The sequence below is a fragment of the Pseudorca crassidens genome, chromosome 18, assembly GCF_039906515.1.
Source record: "Pseudorca crassidens isolate mPseCra1 chromosome 18, mPseCra1.hap1, whole genome shotgun sequence".
In the NCBI taxonomy this organism is placed as follows: Eukaryota; Metazoa; Chordata; class Mammalia; order Artiodactyla; family Delphinidae; genus Pseudorca; species Pseudorca crassidens.
Genome location: NC_090313.1, coordinates 9,249,401 through 9,268,335, shown reverse-complemented (window position 1 = coordinate 9,268,335; position 18,935 = coordinate 9,249,401). Strand labels below are relative to the sequence as shown.

The 18,935-nt window shown below is 38.6% G+C and overlaps 2 protein-coding genes across 4 annotated transcripts in view; both read left to right on the top strand.

Annotated features, from left to right (window-relative positions):
* The window catches only part of ERCC5 (ERCC excision repair 5, endonuclease), a 29,042-nt gene extending 24,433 nt beyond the window's left edge, over positions 1-4,609 (top strand). Inside the window, exons 13-16 of one of the 3 annotated variants that reach the window (XR_010936833.1) lie at positions 742-944; positions 2,100-2,182; positions 3,323-3,481; positions 3,872-4,008. Coding sequence is in view for 2 of the 3 variants with exons in the window: in XM_067713052.1 (XP_067569153.1) it covers positions 742-944; positions 2,100-2,182; positions 3,872-4,462 (877 nt within the window). In the remaining variant the exon portion in view is untranslated. Of the gene's footprint in view, positions 1-741; positions 945-2,099; positions 2,183-3,322 lie in introns of all 3 variants that reach the window. The other 2 variants (XM_067713052.1, XM_067713053.1) reach the window with 2 other exon arrangements.
* A 3,163-nt stretch (positions 4,610-7,772) lies between these two features.
* Positions 7,773-18,935, top strand: part of LOC137210982 (protein-lysine methyltransferase METTL21E) — a 135,087-nt gene continuing 123,924 nt past the window's right edge. The window contains exons 1-2 of the mRNA XM_067713062.1: positions 7,773-8,448; positions 9,407-9,486. Of these exons, the coding sequence (XP_067569163.1) occupies positions 8,402-8,448; positions 9,407-9,486 (127 nt within the window). The 5' untranslated portion in view covers positions 7,773-8,401. The remainder of the gene's footprint in view (positions 8,449-9,406; positions 9,487-18,935) is intronic.

Below are 18,935 nucleotides of genomic sequence, written 5' to 3'. Positions count from 1 at the left end.
TTATACTCACAAAGGAAAAATTGAAAAAGGAATAAAACATCAAGAAAATTAACCGCTGTATCCTCGCTTAGAACATTGCCTAGCGCACGGTAAAATAACAGTTGTTAGTGCTTTTTATTATTTTAAATATCCCTGTTTACTTTTTCTTTCTTTCTCCACGTATATACATTTTTTTCCCCAGTATTGGGATCACACTTGATGTAGAGTTATATTCTGCATTTAAAAAATTTAACATCTTCTTGGCATTTTTACGTTTTATTAAATATTCTTGGCTCCTGATTATAGTTGACGGGAGGTAAATAATACGGATACATTGATATTACTTCATTTTACCACTGGGAAGGAGAGGAACTGTGACTTTTCTATGAGTGTGGGCTCTGGAGGGAGATTGTACCAGTCCCAGCTGTGAAATCTTGAGCAAGTGGCTTCTGTTTGGGTCTAGTTTCCTTGTCTGTGAGGTGAGGACAGTGGCAGGACTGTGCTCGTGTGATGATGGGGCCTGTAGAGCAGTTAACACAGTGCCAAGCCCAGAGGAAGGTGTCAGTCAGTGATTGCCTCATTGTATACTGTGTTAATAACACGAGAAAGACACCATTGTCATTCTGTAAGTCATAGGCTTTGTTCTGGAGTTGGGTGGGACTTGAGTTTACGCCTCTGAACTTTACGTTTAGCCCTTTGTCTGTGGTGCATCTGCCATAAGGTCTTACTGCTTCACGAAGGTTTGTTTCCTTTGCCTTGTAGCGAGTGGTGGCATGGAGCTCAAAAGAATAAGAAGATAAGACCTAATCCTTATGACACCAAAGTGAAAAAAAAGTTACGCAAGTTGCAGCTCACGCCTGGCTTCCCTAACCCGGCCGTGGCAGACGCTTACCTCAAGCCTGTGGTGGATGAGTCCAAGGGGTCGTTTCTGTGGGGCAAACCTGATCTCGAGAAGATTAGAGAATATCCTTTCCCTTCCTCAAACCTCAGGAATATCAAGTCAAATATGTGTTTTGGTATAAAACTTACGGGACATGAACTTGGATCAGTTTTTTTTAAAATATTCCGTGAGCTAAGATGCTCCTTTCTGTTCCTTTCTCTCTCTCCTTAATTTTTTTTTTTTTTGTGGTAAAATACACATAACATACGATTCACCATCTGAACCATTTTAAACATACCATTCAGTGGTTTTTAAATACATTCACATTGTTGTGTCACTGTCACCACCATTCATCCCCATATTCTTTTCATCTTGTGAAACTGAAACTCTATCCCTGTTAAACACTAACTCCCCCGTTCCCCTCCCCCAGCCCCTGGCCACCACCATTCTACTTTCTGTCCCTGTGATGTTGACTACTCTGACTATGTTCCTCATATAAGTGGAACCATACAGTTTAGGTCTTTTTGTGACTGGCTTACTTCACTTAGCATAATGTCTTCAAGTTTCATCCAAGTTGTAGCATGTGTCAGAATTTCCTTCCTTTTTAAGGCTGAATACTGTTCCATTGTATGTAATGTCGTATTTTGCTTATCCATTCATCTGTTGATGGACACTTGAGTTGCTTCCATGTTTTAGTTACTGTGAATCATCTTTTTAGTTTTAAAGAGAATCTTTATTTCAAGTAAGTAGTGATAAGCATTCATAGATACACTACATACTTAAGTATTCATTCTGAAAGAATAGAAAAGATTATTAGTTTTATTCTTTCTATTACTGTTCCTTTCTGCATATTTAAATAATCATTTGGATAGATGTTTAAAAGTTTGCCATAGTATTACTCTAACTACATCTTTTCACAAAGAAAAAAGAAATATATATGATATCAGAAATTTGTTTTTATTCTAGATTAACCTTTTTTCATAGTCATGAGTCTTTGATGTCCTAAAATGAGAGTTGAATATCTTTTATCTTAGAGGATATTTATAAGAACATCGTGCCAGATGATTATGTTGGAATAATTTGCTTTGTTATTCTTTTCTTTTATCATTTTAATCTTTATAAATAAGAAAATCTTTGGAGACATGGGGAATGGAATCAAGGGTGGCTTCTTTGGACCTTTTTATTTATCACTTGTTTAAATGTCTTTAAAAACATGTATGAGTCTTAACTGCCTTCATATTTTGTCAGCGGTATTTTGGCTGGAACAGGACGAAGACAGATGAATTTCTGTTTCCTGTATTAAAGCAACTGAATGTCCAGCAGGTAATCATGGCAGCTCTTTTCCTAAGTTCAGGATAGAGAGTAAAGTTAGGAAGGCTGTGAGGGCCAGCTGTTAAAGACTAGTTACTTTTATTTTAGAGCACGTAACATACATTTAAAAATTATTGTACTTCAGTAAGAGAACAGAGGAAAACAGAAAACGGGAAAGCTGGACTTTGTCTTCATTTTCCACTTTCACTCTTAGGGCTGAACTTTGATATCCTTTTGTATTCACTCTGACTTCGAGAAAAACAATCTAATAATGGATTGCGTACTAAGGTGTTTATGGTTAAATATTTTACCCTTTTAGAGCTATTTTCATTTTTAAAAAGTTTATGAAGTGCCCAGTCCAAAGCAGTTCTGATTATTAAGTGTCTTCAAGTACTAATATTCTTAAATTCTGTAAATGAATCATCAAAGGTACTAATTCAGTCATAGTGTACTGGCAGGAGAGATGACCCTCAGTTCCCTTAGGTAGGTAACAGCATCTCGCTTTATCCCTGAGTGTATTCCTGCCCACACAGAGACCTCCTCCCACCCCAGAGGCAGGCCACAAAACATACATACAGGGAAACCATTCAGTGGAATTCAGACCAGATCCTGCAAGATACATGTTCAAGTTAAATCCTTTTCCATTAGATTGGGTTGATTTTGGAAAAACAAACAAACAAACAAAAAACTGAGGTAGACCACCTTTCCAGAAACTTTCGCGTTGTTTGACGACTTTCTGTACTGGAAACATTGTACGCCCACCGACCAGGAAAGCTAGTTGGCATAGTGACTGATTACTCCTTAATTTCAGATAAGTTTTGTGGTAATACTATTCTCCCTTTTCATTGTAGACGTTAATATAAGTTTATTTCCCCAAAATTAGAAAGTGAAAAAAATGAATTAACTCATTGTTTGCTTCCTCTAATATGGATGTTAACATTTACGTCCATTTTCTCTTATTTTTCCCCTCCGTCCCACATATATTTATTATCAGACATAAGTGCAATTTGTTATAAATAAAGCCCCCATTCACTGGTGAAGGTAAGTTTTTTTTCTGTGTATTGCATGGCCTTCATTGTTTCAGATGGCCAGATTACATTTTGTCAGAGATTTAACTTGGTTCACTTCACTTAGTAGACCTTGAATTTTCAGGTTTTCGTATGTATTGCTGTGGTGAACATCAGGCATGTGACTTTTCTCAAATGTAACTATTTTTAAAGAATGTCTTCCTGAAAGTGGATTTGCTGAACAGAAGTCAAGAATATTTCTTACGACTCCTAATATATAATACTGTGAAGTTTCTTCCTGAAGGTATCATATGATGACAATGTTTTTGAAAGAAGGGAAGAGTAGAATTTAGAAACAGACCCCATGAAGTTGTGTTGCTCTAAAAGAAGATGATATATTTGGCCCCTGAAAAATATTTAACTCTCTTTCAATGCCAAGGAAGGGATTTCCTACTTGGTATGTGGGCGGAGGGCTTAGTTGACGGAGGTGGTACATGTACTGCTTTAAGTACGATCTTGAAAGTAAAATTTGCTGCCAGTCATTCATTTGGGGGAGATCGGCTTTTGAGAGAGAATGAATTAGTATTTTCTGAAAGAGTCATCCAATGCCAGTAATCAGGGTGGATTTCTTTGATTTGCTTTAGAAAGTTTACTTACTTGTCTGAGTTATTATTATTTTATTTCATTTTTTTAGACGCAGCTCCGAATTGATTCTTTCTTTAGATTAGCTCAACAGGAGAAACAGGAGGCTAAGGGTATTAAGAGCCAGAGACTTAACAGAGCTGTGACATGTATGCTGAGAAAAGAAAGAGAAGAAGCAGCCAGTGAAATAGAAGCAGTTTCTGTTGCCATGGAGAAAGACTCTGAGTTCCTCGATAAGGCAGAAGGAAAAACCCAGAAGAGAGGCACAACAAATAGATGGAAAGAGTCATCCAGCCTGAAAAGAAAGAGGCTTTCGGATTCTAAACGGGGGCATGAATGTGGTGGGTTTTTGGGGGAGGCCTACCTCTCGCAGTCATCTGATGCCTCTTCAAGTGAGGATGAGGAATATTTCCCTGTAGCGAACATGCAAAGGGGAAAAGCAGCTGTAGAGTCAAAAGTCAGCTCTTCAGATGCACAGAGCACAGTGCAGCCTGCTCCCAGGAGAGACGGAGGTGCCACCACAGGCAGCTCCAGCGATGATGACGGAGAGAAGGCAGAGCCCGTCCTGGTGACTGCCAGGTCTGTGTTTGGGAAGAAAAAGGGGAAACGGAGAAGTACGAGAGGAAGGAAGAGGAAAATCTAAAGAGGAAATGGAGAAGTACGAGAGGAAGGAAGAGGAAAATCTAAAGACACCTAAATACACATGTATTCTCTCTAACTGGGTACAGCTTAACATTTCGTCATGAATTTGTTGTGAGGAAATAATAAAATTCAGAGTATTTGCACAGTCTTTGTTGTGTGGTTTTTAAAAATGTGGACGTTAAACTCGACATTTATTTTTAAATATATTACCTTTTTCTAGTGTTTTCCACTTCATTGAATATTTCCTTGTATTTACAGGCTTTGTCTGTTCATGTTTCTATTATTATTATTATTTTTATTTTTTTTGCGGTACGCGGGCCTCTCAGTGCTGTGGCCTCTCCCCTTGCGGAGCACAGGCTCCGGACGCACAGGCTCAGCGATCGTGGCTCATGGGCCCAGCTGCTCTGCGGCACGTGGGATCCTTCCGGACCGGGGCATGAACCCGCGTCCCCTGCATCGGCAGGCAGACTCTCAACCACTGCGCCACCAGGGAAGCCTCATGTTTCTATTATTATACAACATCTGATGCTTTCTGACAACATTAAAAAGGGAAAAAGGATTTCTGTTGATCAGTACTCACTCAATGTGCATTTCCTCTGACTTTCCGACCTAGACGAGAAGAAAATATATTTATATTCATTTTATTTATATAAATATATTTATATTCATTTATATTTACATTTCAGTCCAACTTCTCAAATACTTGGACTACAGCTGCTGCTTTTTTTTGCTCGTTATTTATTCCTTCCTAATTTGAAATGTCTTCTGCTTCAGTCTTCTCTGACAGCTTTCTACTAAAATCAACACTGACTTCCACATAAACTCAAGTCTTTTCTTAATGCTTCTTTTCTCTGGAGGTATTTAAAGCAGAACGCTTTTGGGGAAGGGTTGGGGAGAGAGACATTAACTTTTTCTTGTTATTCTCATTTCTCAAAGCTACTTATAATTGGGAGTTTTCTGCATATGTGTTTGTAGGTAGAAAAGCAGTAGTTTTTCTAAAATTTAATTTTGTTGCCTTTCATAGGTAATTGACATTTGTCCTGCACTGCAGTAGCTGGGGTGAAGGCTAAGCTGCTGTAGCAAAGAGATGTTCACATGCAGTGGCCTAAACGCTGGAACGTTACCTCTCAGTCAACAGTCTGGCCAGTCTGAGCTGGTAAGGCAGTTGTGCACCTTGATGTCATTCAGGGTCCCAGGTTCAGCCATCCCCTAGGCTGCTGTACTGCTTCAGTGGTCTATACCGGGTCACGGCTACATCTGCGTTTCAACCTGCTGGAAGAGGAAAGAACCAGAGTCCTTGGGTGAGCCGAATGTCTTACGTTAAGGGTGACTAGAAAAATCACTTCAGCTCCCATCCTGTTGAACTGAACTGACCATATACTAGGAGCACTCAGAAAAGTAATCTCTACATGGGCTGTGTATCCAGAAAGAGAGGAAAAATAGATATTCGGATCCATTAATAGAAGACCTAGATATGTTTGCAAAAAAGCCTGTTTGCTCGTCCGTACGCTAATAAAGATAGAAGTCTGGAAAAAAATCATTAGTAGCTTATGCCATAAATACAGTATTTACAGAACTGTTTTATACTATACCTTTTTTTCTCTTAACCCTGCAACCAAGGTATATCCTTTTACAAGGGAAGATACAAGTTTACAGATGTTAACTGACTTTACCAAATTCACCCAACTAGTAGGAAACAATTGTGACCTGAACTCTAATCTTCTAATTCAAAATTCAGGGTGCTTATATTACCTAGAAAATAGGCTGCCTGTTAAAGACAAACAGCAGCAAAGCAAATTTATCATTATTCAAAGTAAGTGGGACACCTGGAACTTACTTAGGATGGTGACCATCATATACTTTTTCTATAAAATTATCTTTCAGCTTATTAATCTTTTCTTTTGCTTTCTTTATATTTGCTGTTATTCTCATCTGTGGAGCTCTTCATTTCACTTATTCTATTTTCAGTTCTATTTGACTTGTAGATTCCAGTTCTCTGGTGTAATTCTTGTCATCTATTTTTTATAATATCTTAATCACAATTACTTTAAAGTCTGTGTCAAAAAGCTCCAATATCTGGGTTACGTGTGGGTTTGTTTCCTAGTAGTTGACTAGTAAACTTTGAATGAATGCTGGACGTTACGTAGAGAAGATTGTGGATCTTGTGCATCTTCCTCTGGAGAGGATTCCAGAAGGTATTCTGGCAGGCAGCAGAGGGGAACGTTATTTTACTTCAATCAGGACCGAGTGGATGCAAGGCTAGTCTTTGTAAGACTCCATCTCCTAGTTTCCTCCCATTCCTAAAAAGTAGTTTTCCAGGGATACTAACTGTCTGCTGGGGTGTTTCTCTCGTCTTTTGAGCTTTGCTCTGTTTTTAGCCACATTATGCTTGGAAAATTAGCATCTTGCCCTAAACATCTTACTGTGCAAATACCTTGAATGAAAAGTCAGTGCTGAGTGTCAGGCTTACTTCTCTGTCCCTTCTTTCTGGGATCTTGGGCTCCCAATTCCTGGCAGCCTCGCCAGCTCCAAACACTATTCCCTTGTCTCCCTAGTTCACTTGTCTCCCTAGCTAAAGCTCTGCTGGTGTCCTTTCTTGTGTTCCTCTCTTGGGCTTCTCAGCCCCTTTACACCAATAATCAGCAAAAGCATGGAATTCTTGGCTGCCTTGGAAGCTGTCTGATGCCTTGTAACAGGTATGTGTGTGTGTGTGTGTGTGTGTGTGTGTGTAAAATGTGCTTTTCTAGTTATACTGGGAGGCAGAAGTCTCTGTGTACTTCTTTTTAACCGTTCAATGAAACAAATAATCATTGTCATCATGTCGGTTTAGATGATTCATTTAGATATTCTGCCTCTTAGGGAATCCAGCACTGAGGTTTCTTGATCTTTTAAATAACTTGTGGGAGAAGACAGGTGGTTTTTATGTTCCAAATAATTCTTAATTCTTGTTTTAAAAAGACCCAAAAAAGGGAGTGTGTCCTCTGCCCAGAATTAGCTGCCTATGAATAATTGTTTTCATCATTTAGGATTTTGCAGTTTCCAGGATGTTTTTTACCTACCATATTCATTTCACAAATAGATATTATGTACTTTTTATGTCTCTGCTTTATAGATGAGGAAGCCAAGAAACACACTGAGTCAATGCCTAAAAATCACAGACTAATTATGGACAGGAATGACTAAAATCAGGCTCCCAGACCACTAGTCCTGTCCGATACATTAACGTGACCTCCGTCCATCATGGTATGTGAAGTATTTCTTAGAAGCTGTACCCACACTCCTAAGTTTAACTTTACAATATTGCTCGATTTCATTACCTGTAATAACTTCTTATTCAGGCTGTTTTCAGTGATCGGGGGAATTAATTTGTGCTCTGAGATGCAGCCCTAAATGCACATGAGCAGGTGCACAGGCGACATACACCCTCAGCCTTCCTATTCACTCTGAGTAGGAAGGAACTGTGGAAATATAATTCCTGCGTCCAGATCACTGCTGCACACACACTCTCAAACATTCTGGTGTGGTTGTCTGATTCTAAAAATAGTGTTTGTACCCAGACAGGTGACCTGAAAAACACATGGCCTCCGTTTCACAGGACGTCATAGCTGTGGACTCTTAAATAACTCCTGGCATCAAAGTTAAAAATAATCGCTTTGCCCTGATAGCCTTCACTCACTTGCAGGAATGTTTTTACTTACCTGTTGGCTCTTGCTCTGTTCACGAGACACTCACGCGGAATGTGCCTACTTACATTTTTCAACCCCCTTATTTGTGGGCGTTCCAACCTCACTGCTGTATGATCAGAGGCTGTGAAGCTACAGCTGTCAGGATTAGTTCTCTGTGAGGACTCGCTGCCAGTGTGTACAGTAGTAAACTGCGTGCTTTGGTGCTCGCCTTTCAGGCACCATCAGAGGTCTCATCAGCAAAGCAAAAGTTGTGGATGATACTTTTTAACCGTCTAGAAACTCAGCTAACTCATATATATAGGTATGTCCAGACTTAACATTTAATAAATGTTGACCTTCAGGTAGGCACGTGTCATAAAGACTGCTTTCTTTAATGGAAGAGAAACTAAATTGGGAACAAAATGGGTGACCACTTGGGCTACTGTTTAGCCATGTAACCTTTGATTTTTCTCGTTTGTAAACTGTAGGGAAAACAGTTTGTCTCCTAATTTACTGAGCATATTGTAAAGAAAAACGTGTTGATTATGAAATGTGTTTTGGGAGCCTTAGAAGAAAGGAATGAATATAAGTTCATGGTAGTACAGTGATTATTAAATGATTCAAAACCTGATACCTAGAACATCAAATTGTTGTTTTCCAAAGTTGGAATTACAGCTTGTTTAAGCTTATTCACATGATATGCTCTGCTTGAGAGGCATAAAATACTTGAATTTCTTTAATTTTAAATGTGTTTGCTGAGATTGTATGGCTTTCTTTTTAAAGAAGAAGCTACTTAAAAAAACCATCTGGTGGTTGGGCTCTTTGCCCCTGGGTACATGCTGATGACCACGGATGAGAGCGACTCTGCATCTATTACTATGTGGGAAGCTTTGTTTTAGATTAATGCTATGGTTTTCACTACACTGAATGAAACCCATTCTCTCCCAATGTTTCAATCACCTCTTAAGTTTTAGGATCGCTCTCTGACTAGTCAGTATAAAGATGATGCCTTGCTTCATGATAGCTGAGGTGGTCTCTGGTGAAGAACATGTTTTCTTTTTCCAGGAGCTTCTAAAATTTCTGACCCTGAATTTTGGTTGTACTAGATAGATTGCATTTCAGTGCACTCTTTTTAAAATCATGATTTATTAATAAGATATTTTAATATAATTTTCTCTGCTGTATCTGATGTTAAACTTTATTAGGTAAATATGAAAGCACTTAACACACATTTTGAATTAATTATTACCATTTGATATTTTAATGTATTATTTGCCTAGTTTTCAAGAAATGATCAAGAAAGCATCAATATGTAGCCATCCCTTAGTTCATCGCTTAATGGATCTCAAAGCTCAAAAAGGTAAATTATTTTATGTTTCTTTATGTAATTTGGCCAATTCTAAGAAGACAACAGAATGTAAATGTTTACCTTTGCAGTGTTCGCTGATGTCATAAAGAGAGCTAGGACTTTTATCAATTGCATATTATATCTTGGCTTGTGTTTGCTAACCTGTAACTATCTCTAATAATGTTTAATGTCCCCTGCTATACCTGTGGGCCTGATGATATGTTAGAGATAATTTTGACAGATAATAAATCAAATATATAGACTTGCTAGGTATTTAGAGTTTTTTTTTTTAATCTGGAAAAGTGGAATACAAGTGCTGTACACTAAATATATGATTGTGATTTTGTGGTTATTTCTTTTCAGATAGGAAGATTGCAAGAGAGATAAAATAGTTTTATGTAAAACTAAAGGTTTTTTACAAATGCTTCCATGAAAAATGATTTTAGACTATAAAATATTTCTAGACTGTGCTTATGGTCCCTCTGATGTATTCATTAGAGGCAAATAATAATGTATTTTGACCTCTTGTGGTAAGGAGAATTTAAGGTTGAATTCTACCACCAGTGGAATTATTTGGAATTGACCCACTGTTTTTTACATCATCCTAAATATCAAGTATGACTTTGCATAGATTACGTAATACAACTATCCCCACTGTCTTGAGATAAAAAGTGCAGACATATGCTCTTGACATAGACTAGAAGAATTATTACCATGGTTTTGTGGAACAGTTGTAGTACAAATTTAATTGTCCTGGCTTCTTTCTTTTTCTCCTTTACACTGTGGATATTTTCTAAGGACTAGAGTCCTGTTTTCTTTGCCTTTTTTAGGCATACCAGGTGGCCTCTACCTAGGTGAGCATGTCTTTAGGCCAAGAGAGCTGGGTGTATGCCCAGTGTTGGCAGCCTATGTGGCTTAAACATGTACGGTTTTGCTGTAGTAATTTTTGCAAATCTAAACATTTAAAGTCATAATCACTTAGAGAATCCAGCCATTTAGATGATTTGAATGAAGATGCAGTTTCTCTGCAGTTTATGAATAAAATGTCATCATTATCATTACCATAATGCTTGCTTTCAACTTTGCATATGATAATTTGGCAAATTACGAAGGCTATGGAAGAAGTTCAAGGTAAGGTGGAGACAGAATTAACAAGAAAATAGTTTACAACATGAACAGACGCAGCCCATAATCACCTACATTGTCAGCTGAAGCTTTAAAAATACATTCATAGGCACAGTGCTAAGGGGATGAAGTGTGTGCCACTGGGACAGAGTCAGATTGCCTTTTGTTGGAAAGGCTCCCACTAACCAGTAGAACACTCAGTTCTCAAGTACTGTAGGGTAGTGACTTTTCCTGTCCTAACTGTTTATACTTAGTCATCTTGTGCTTGGAAAGGATGGAGCAAACCCACAGCCCAGTTCTTGGATTTCAACACTGGCCTGAAGATCCAAAGAATTATAGGATGTCACTTAGTTATGCACAGATTAAAGTTAGGACTGTAGTGGATGCTAAAAATTCCTCTGTCTATGGTTTCTAATGTTGCATTATAATCTAAACCGTCTAAAACCTCATCCACGTTAACTATTCCGAATCTCTTAGGTTGCCTACTCTTGCCAACGGCGGCTCTCCGGCTGTTAGCACAAGTAGCAGTGTGTTATAAAGAACACTCCTCAGGGTCTGCAGCCTTGGAACAGGTTCGTACTAACCAGAGGCGCAGTGATTCCCATGCACAGTGACTCCCAGATCTGTCCTTCCAGCTGCTTACTTGACGTCCTCCATTCTGCCTTGTGTTAGTTCGGTTCCTTCAGGAAGCAGATGCCAGAATGGGATTTAACATGCGCGAGATTTATTGGAGGAAATGTCTGTGGAGGGTAAAGGAGGAAGGAGCAGAAGAAGGCCGGGAGAGCCTTCGCATCACTGCAGGTCCAGGTGAGCAGAGGCCGCATCACAGCTCTGAGAAAGTCTTGGGCAGGCCCACAGGGAGTCACCCCACAGAGCTGCCCCCTGGACGAACGTCCTCTGCAGCGGGAGAGGGGCCGGCTTAGAGGCAGCCCAGGGGAAGCCTGGCGTCCGAGGAGCCAGGTGAACCTGCTGCAGCACGTTCTCTTAATCCAAGCAGCACACCTCTGTAGCCAGCGTGCCAGATGGCGGATCCAGATGCATTAAAAAATAATTTTGCTTTTGCAGATTTGCCCCTCCGCCTGTATTTTCTATCTCAGTTTATGGCAACGTCATTTCTCCGGCTATCCCGAAACCTGGAATCATGCCAGTCTTTCCCCTTTCCCCACACCCGTCACCATCACATCCTGTTGATCTTTACCTCCTAATATGTTTCTCTACCCCTCACGCCCTGTTTGCGGCATCATCTTGCTTATTTCTTCTCTTGACTGTTGTAACTGCCTTCTAACTGGCCTCCCCAACCCTGGGCTGGCTCCCTTTCTTTATCCACAGATGCATGATCTTTTTAAAAATTAACATCTTGTCACATTCTCCTCCTCCCTAAAATTCTTCAGTGCCTCAGTGTTTCCTATAGGATAAAATCGAGACTTCTTAGCATGGCACACAGTGTTTTATCTCATGCTATGACCACCACTTATCCTATATTCAAGTTCTCAGAGTTTCCTAAATTGGAAAATTGGTCAAGAGTCTTTTGCCAGTGGGCTTCTGCACATGTAGATGCCTACGTACGGCGTATCTTGCCTTCTCTTATCTGACTTACAAACCCATAGTCATCGAGTCTCAGGTCATTCTTTGCTGAGCTCTCTGAGGCATGGAGCTTTCTCTTTCTGTTTTTGAGTTAACTAGTTAAGTCTCTATTCGACCACTTATATGTTGCTCTATCTTTGTATTCACAGTGCCCATGTACTCAGTAAATGAGGGAACGAATGAATTAGCTATAACTGAGGCCTAATGGCTGGACTTAAAATCTGCTCATTAGGGATGAGCTTGTATTTCTAGCCACAAGTCAGTTGACTCTTTTCAGGACCAGGTACAATGTATTACTTAGGGATAGCACTAAGTCTTTCACAAGGATCTTCATAAATCTTTACAGAGTTGGATTAATGGAAAATATGGCCTTTATAAGCAACATTGCCTCAATAGAGGAAGAAGGAAGTTTGAGTAATTCTATTGCTGCTTAAGAAACACACCAAACTAGAGTCTTGAGTTAATATATTAATATACTAGTTGGAGTAGTATAGCCGCATAATTATTAATGTGAAAATCATCCATCGACATGTTTTACATGTTTAAAAAGTAACCTGAATAAGTATCTGCTAGATAAGACTAATAAATGTTCCACGTATTGAATAAAAATAACTCAAACATGATTATCTGCCTCAGATATCTTCAAAACTCAGGGCAGAATGTCAAGTTTGAACGTCACTTATTGCCCTCGATGGGGCGTCTACCACTGCCTCAAGAACTCACAAATTCACGCTTGGCTCCCAGACCCAGGGCTGCTGCCTCACTTCAGACTCTTGCATCTTTTGTCTAGATTATTACGTCTTCCCATTAGCTTCTAACGTAGCCTCAGCTGCTGCTGCCAGAAGTCGATTCTCAAATACCAATTTTGATTGTGTCAGTTCTTGTCCTAATGATTTTTATTGGCTCCTGTTCACCTTGTAGAAGAAAGGTCAACATTGCCCACAGGTCTGATCCCAGCCCTTCTTCAGGCTTATTTTCTGCACCAGCTTGTACACCAGCTCCCCGGTCCTTCCAGGCTCTCAAGCTGGCCTCCACACCCTGGCAGTGTTGCGTCTCCCTTGACCTTGCTTCCTTCCTTCTCCGCCTGGCAGCCTTCCCCTTCCCTCCACCTCAACTCAAGTGTCTCCTCCTTGAGGATGCTTCTCCTGATTTGACCAAGCAGCGGTGCTTCCCATAGCACCTCAGAAATATTTCTTTTATTCCACTTATCACACTTCATTGGCATCTGTTTAATTGTCTCTCCCCGGTACGATCCCAGCAGTAGGCTCTGAGTACAATTAGATTTGGTTCTGTTTTTTTCCCACTTGCATCCTGAGCAGTGTCAGTAAAAAAATGAATTTTCTTTCTTTGGTAATTGTAACTATCATTTGAGCCACGTGATGAAAGTTACAGCTTCTCTTTATTCTTGAAAGTACGTGGACATCCAGACAAAAAACATTTGTGAAAATGTCTCAAGAATTAGTTTCAACATAAGGGCCCGAGACCTTGACATTGCTGAGGCATTCAGAATTGTAGCTTTCAGGTTTACCTGTGACCATTCACTAATCTGAAAATATCTTTAACATCTTTAAAAAAAATTCTGTAGGTATTTCTAAGAAGCACATGACATTCATCTTTGAATAGAAGATTCGATTGAATGACAGTGTCTTTCATTTCGTTGAGGGGTTTTTACTTTAAATTTCACAGACAGGTTTCTGTGACAGCCCTCAAATGGAAGCTTGAATTCACTTGTCATAGCTATTAAAGAATTTTTTTTCTTTTCATCTATTTCTGTGATTTGACCCTTCCATTTATTATTGCTGTTATTGACCTTAAAAGTATAAAAGAGAAGAATACAGACAGAGCCTCTATTTTTGAAGGCTTCTTACAATCCAGCCTTGGAAATCAATTCACTGTCGAATTTTCCTCTTAAGAAAAATATCATCGTGAAGGGCAGAATCTTGCTAATTTTTACTTCATACTTGAAACCCCTTTAATTCTCTGGAGAACAAGAGCACCTGGTAGATTTTATTCACTATCAGCAAAGATTTAATAGCAGGAAAATGGTGTTAAGCCTTTTTATGTATAAAAAAGCATTAAAATAGATAAGCCTAAGAGAGCAACATAAATGTAATACTTTCTTGATTATGTTTTATTTACAATCTGTTTTAATATTTGTGTTCAGTATTAAATTCATTAATAAAATAATACTCTAAGATTCTAGTAGATAGCTCTTATCTAATGGTATAGGTATCAGAAGTTTTCTGATTTTCATACCGGGAAACCAAATCCAACATTTTGTGTAACATTTCCTCATTTTAGTTATTTATCCTGAGCCCTAAGTACTAGATAACAAGCAGAGAATATGTATGGAAAAATTATTCTTCAGAAGTGTAAATCAGAATTCCGTTGTGTGATAATGCTGTTAATTTTGGGGGAAAGTTGCTGTACAAATCTTACCTAAAAACCAAAGAATATCTACTCATTCATTAACCTTCTCAAGATTCAATCCCATAATCAACAAATAACTAAGCATGCACTTCGAGGGGCCCACTCTTTGTGTATTATGTTTGGAGCATAGATTTCCCCCTGTTATTACAACAAGGTGACATTAGGGACACCTTTGTAATAGTGCAGCTCTTTGCGTTAGATTCCTGTCCAACGGTTCTTGTCATCAACCTTGAAATGGGTGGTGATATTGCTAAAACACTAAACTTGTCTTTTGATTTAAATGAATAACTACGGTTAAAATTGTTACCTCAGGGAGTTGCCTGGCGGTCCGGTGGTTAGGAGTCGGTGCTTTCACTGCGGTGGGCCGGGGTTCAATCCCTGGTCGGGGAATTAAGACCCTGCAAGCTGTGAGGCACAGCCAAAAAAAAATTCTTACCTCACAATCTTTAAATAGAAGTTAATGCTGAAAAACAGCAAAGTTTTAAGATGGACATAATTGTTCATGTGTGTACATTTGCTTTTAAAATCCAATGTATTACATCTAGACAAATTATTTCAAGTAGCCAAGTTCAGTATATTTTGGTTTCCTGCTATAAATTATGCTATTTTTTATGAGTGTCTCTTCTTACAGAATGAGTGGTAGTTACATAGTCTTTAAATGCCAAAGAGAATACTAAAACACTGTCAGTTAAATTTTCTTCAGCTTGATAATGTTTTCTAAAGGATATGTGGTCATCCTAGGTGTATGACTAATTTCAAATGACCATGTACGATGGATAGAATTGTGTTCTTTTAGGGTGTATGTGCAATTAATAGTGGTTACTGTTGTTTCATGAAATCTCTTGGAAGATTATTTTGGAGGGGTGTAAGTCATTTTTGATTATGCAATATATTCACATATATATTTTTAATCTCATTTCTATATAGAAGTAAAGATGCTATTCTTTAAAAAAAATGACTAGCTCTGTTTATTTAGAAAGATAGTGAAAAAACAGGAATCATTTGTTATTACACTGTAGTTGTTGGGACAGCAGCACTGATCTGGTCAACTAACCTTTAAAAGAAAGTGCAAAGTCGTAGATGTCAGTGTGGTAGCTGTAGATATTCACTGGCAAAGTTTTTAGAACAATGATTGGAACTTTAGGAGACGCTCCTGGGATTTAGTGTACTCTAACATCTATTAATCCCTGATACGTTAGGTGACTTGTCAAAGAAGTGCTGCATTTACAAGGGGTTTGCAAGGAGGCCCAAGAGGGCACATTCAGCTAAAGGTCAAGGAAGCAATTAATGTTCTCTGCTTTTCCCTAAAGAACTTCCAGAGCAAAAGCTGCCCCTCCACGCCCCATCTTAGCAAGGCAAGTGAATCTAGTGAAGTGAAAGTTAAAGTTCAAATACAACATATTACCAATATTATTTGGTTCTTAGAGCTCTTCCTGTGAATGTGAATACATGCCGTAGTTTAAGGAGAAATATAGTGAAATATATTAGAAGAGGTGACTCATGCTGAAGACTATCCGTTTTTCATCTCTTTGTTTTCTCTGCATCTCTGCCAAAGGTCAGTGTTTGTGGTGGTGATAGAGTGGGTGGTAGAGGGGGGCCCCTCTGTGGCACGCAGTGAGATTAGGGTTCTTTGGAGAATGCTTGGTTCTGTCTGGATCCTAGACAGGGCTCTGTGAAGGGATCACAGAATTTAGGACTGGAAATCATCTTGGCTGAATGTCCCTGCTGGATTATGGCCACTGAAGGAATTTTCCAACAAGGCAAACTTAATTTACCTCCATCTTTCCACTATATTCCTCGAATGCTGGGAAATGATGTTATTGGAGCTCATAGGACAGTTTGACAACTACATCTTCCCTTAGGACTCAGAGACTCAAGACCCCTCACTCTCGTTCTTGCCTCAGTGCCGTGGAGAAATTGGAAAGTCTCTTGAGGCCTTCACTTTCTTACATGGTGCATGTTCATCATCTCTGAAAGGCCCCACTGATGTATGTATATCTCTCTGTATTTTGTCTCATTCATTCATTCATCCATTCATCTATTCTTCTTTTACGCATTTCCTACTTCCTTTCCTTTTCCACCTCCCTCCTGGCAACCATTCTAGTGTGTTTGATATGTATCTTTGATAAATATTTTCATGCATATCCATTTAAGGACTTGTGTAAAAATTTGGGAGTGGGGGCAGGATTACTGGATTGTAGGACATTATACAAAATGTCCTACAAAATACCTTAGATTGCTCTCCAGAATGACTGCAACATTCTGTAGTCTCACCAGTGGTACCTGAGGTTCTGCCATTCCCACAAGCCCCCTATCACTCAGCACTGTCCAGCTTCTAATTTTTGTTAGTTTAATGAGTATAAGAGATAGCTTGTTTTAATTTGTCTATATCTGAGTTGGAACATTTCCATGTTGCTTTGTGGCTTTTTTGGTTTCATCTTCTGTAATCTGCCAGTTTATCTCCTTTGCTTATTTTTCATTGTGGTTACTATCTTCCTCCTTGTCAATTTGGAGGTTATACAGATTTCTTGTATATTCGAGATATTATCTCTTTTCAGTCTTAGACATTGTAGAAGATCTTTTCTCATCTGTCATCTTTTAATCTCATCCACACTTTTAATCTTCATTCACAGAATAGAAATCTTCACTTTTGATATAAGAATATTCATCACTTTTGGGTATTGCAGATTTTAAGAAGGTTCTCTCCTCCCTACTTTCACAAAGATATCATCTTATACGATTAAATTTTTTTTTCCTCTTACATTTGGTCTTTAATCCCTCTGGAATCTGCCTTTATGAAAGATTTTACGTAGAGATCCAGTTTTATTTTTCTCCATATAATGTGGCAGCTAACCCACCCCCTCTATCTACATGGGTTTGTCTCTGAGATCCCTATTTTGCCCACTGGTCCATTTATCTCTTGCAACAATACCATACTATTTTTGTTACTATGGCTTTGTGGTATACCTAAATATCTAATAAAGCAGATATTCTCCTACCTCTTATTCTTCTTTTACAAAGTTAACTCTTTATGGATGTTTATTCTTCCATTTAAGTTTTGGAGTGAGTCTATCAAGTTTCTTAAAAAAGCTAACTGGAATTATGATTGATTTTGTATTGAATATATATGACATTTTTATAGTATAAGTCACCCCATTTGTGTATAGAGCCTCTCTCCATTTATTCATATCATCTTTTATATCTTGTACTAAAAAATATTTCAAAACAGCAAGTATGAATTTGGGACTGCTGAATGTAATTTCAGCCTTGAGGTGTGTACAAGAATTTTGAAAGACGTGTTTAGAATGGCAGACATTTAACATGTCATCTAGATGTAAGCAATGATTCTATTCTACTTGAAAATAAAGGACTGCAGCCCTAGATACTCTTATTGGTTAAGTTCTCTCTGAGGCAGGGCTTTGCCCAGCTCAGCCTACCTCATGAAGGGAGGTGGGAAGGGGGTATCAGCACATGAGGGCTGACATTTTAAGGCACAGTTACCCCTCACACTAGGAAAAACCGTGGTCCAATCCACATTTTAAGCTGCTAATCAGATGAATGGCTTCTCCTGTCTTGCAAGGAGAAGCTAGTAAGGGACTAGAAAAGGAGGAAGACATGGGAAAATGTGCCAGAGTGTTCTAATGTATAACCTCATCTGTTTCCTGGATTATTCCCCAACTAGGGCTGTTCAAAGATGCCTCTTCATCTTAAAGCTCCCAGTCCCTTCTTTGGAGTAACAATCTTACTTTCTCAGTTCACAGTGATGTCACCATTCTGCGGTAAATACCTCTAATCTATAATTTATCCTCCACGTATAGATACATAGACTCCACATCACATTGTTACCATTTTCTTTAATTTTTTTTTGTGTGTGAGAGAACATTTAAGATCTACTCTTTTAGCAAATTTCAAGTATACAGCACATTATTATTAACTGTAGTCATGGTGCTGTACATTAGATCTCCAGCACTTATTCATCTTACAAACTTTGTACCCTTTGACCTACATCTCCACATTTCCCCCACCCCCTGCCCCTGGTAACCACCATTCTACTCACTGCTTCTACAAGTAACTATAGAATTTTCAATCAAGTACCACACAATCCAATATTTTTGTTTATGTGGTGATCTTGTTTTATCATTTAGTTTCATGACCAAAATATAATAACAGTTACAATGACAATAATTAAAATAATTTATTGAACTCTATGTAACAAAGTGCTAAGCACATTATATACATCATCTCATTTAAATCTTCCAACACTATTTGATGTAGGTTCTTTTATCTTTCACATTTTATAAACAGGGAAATGGAGGCTTAGA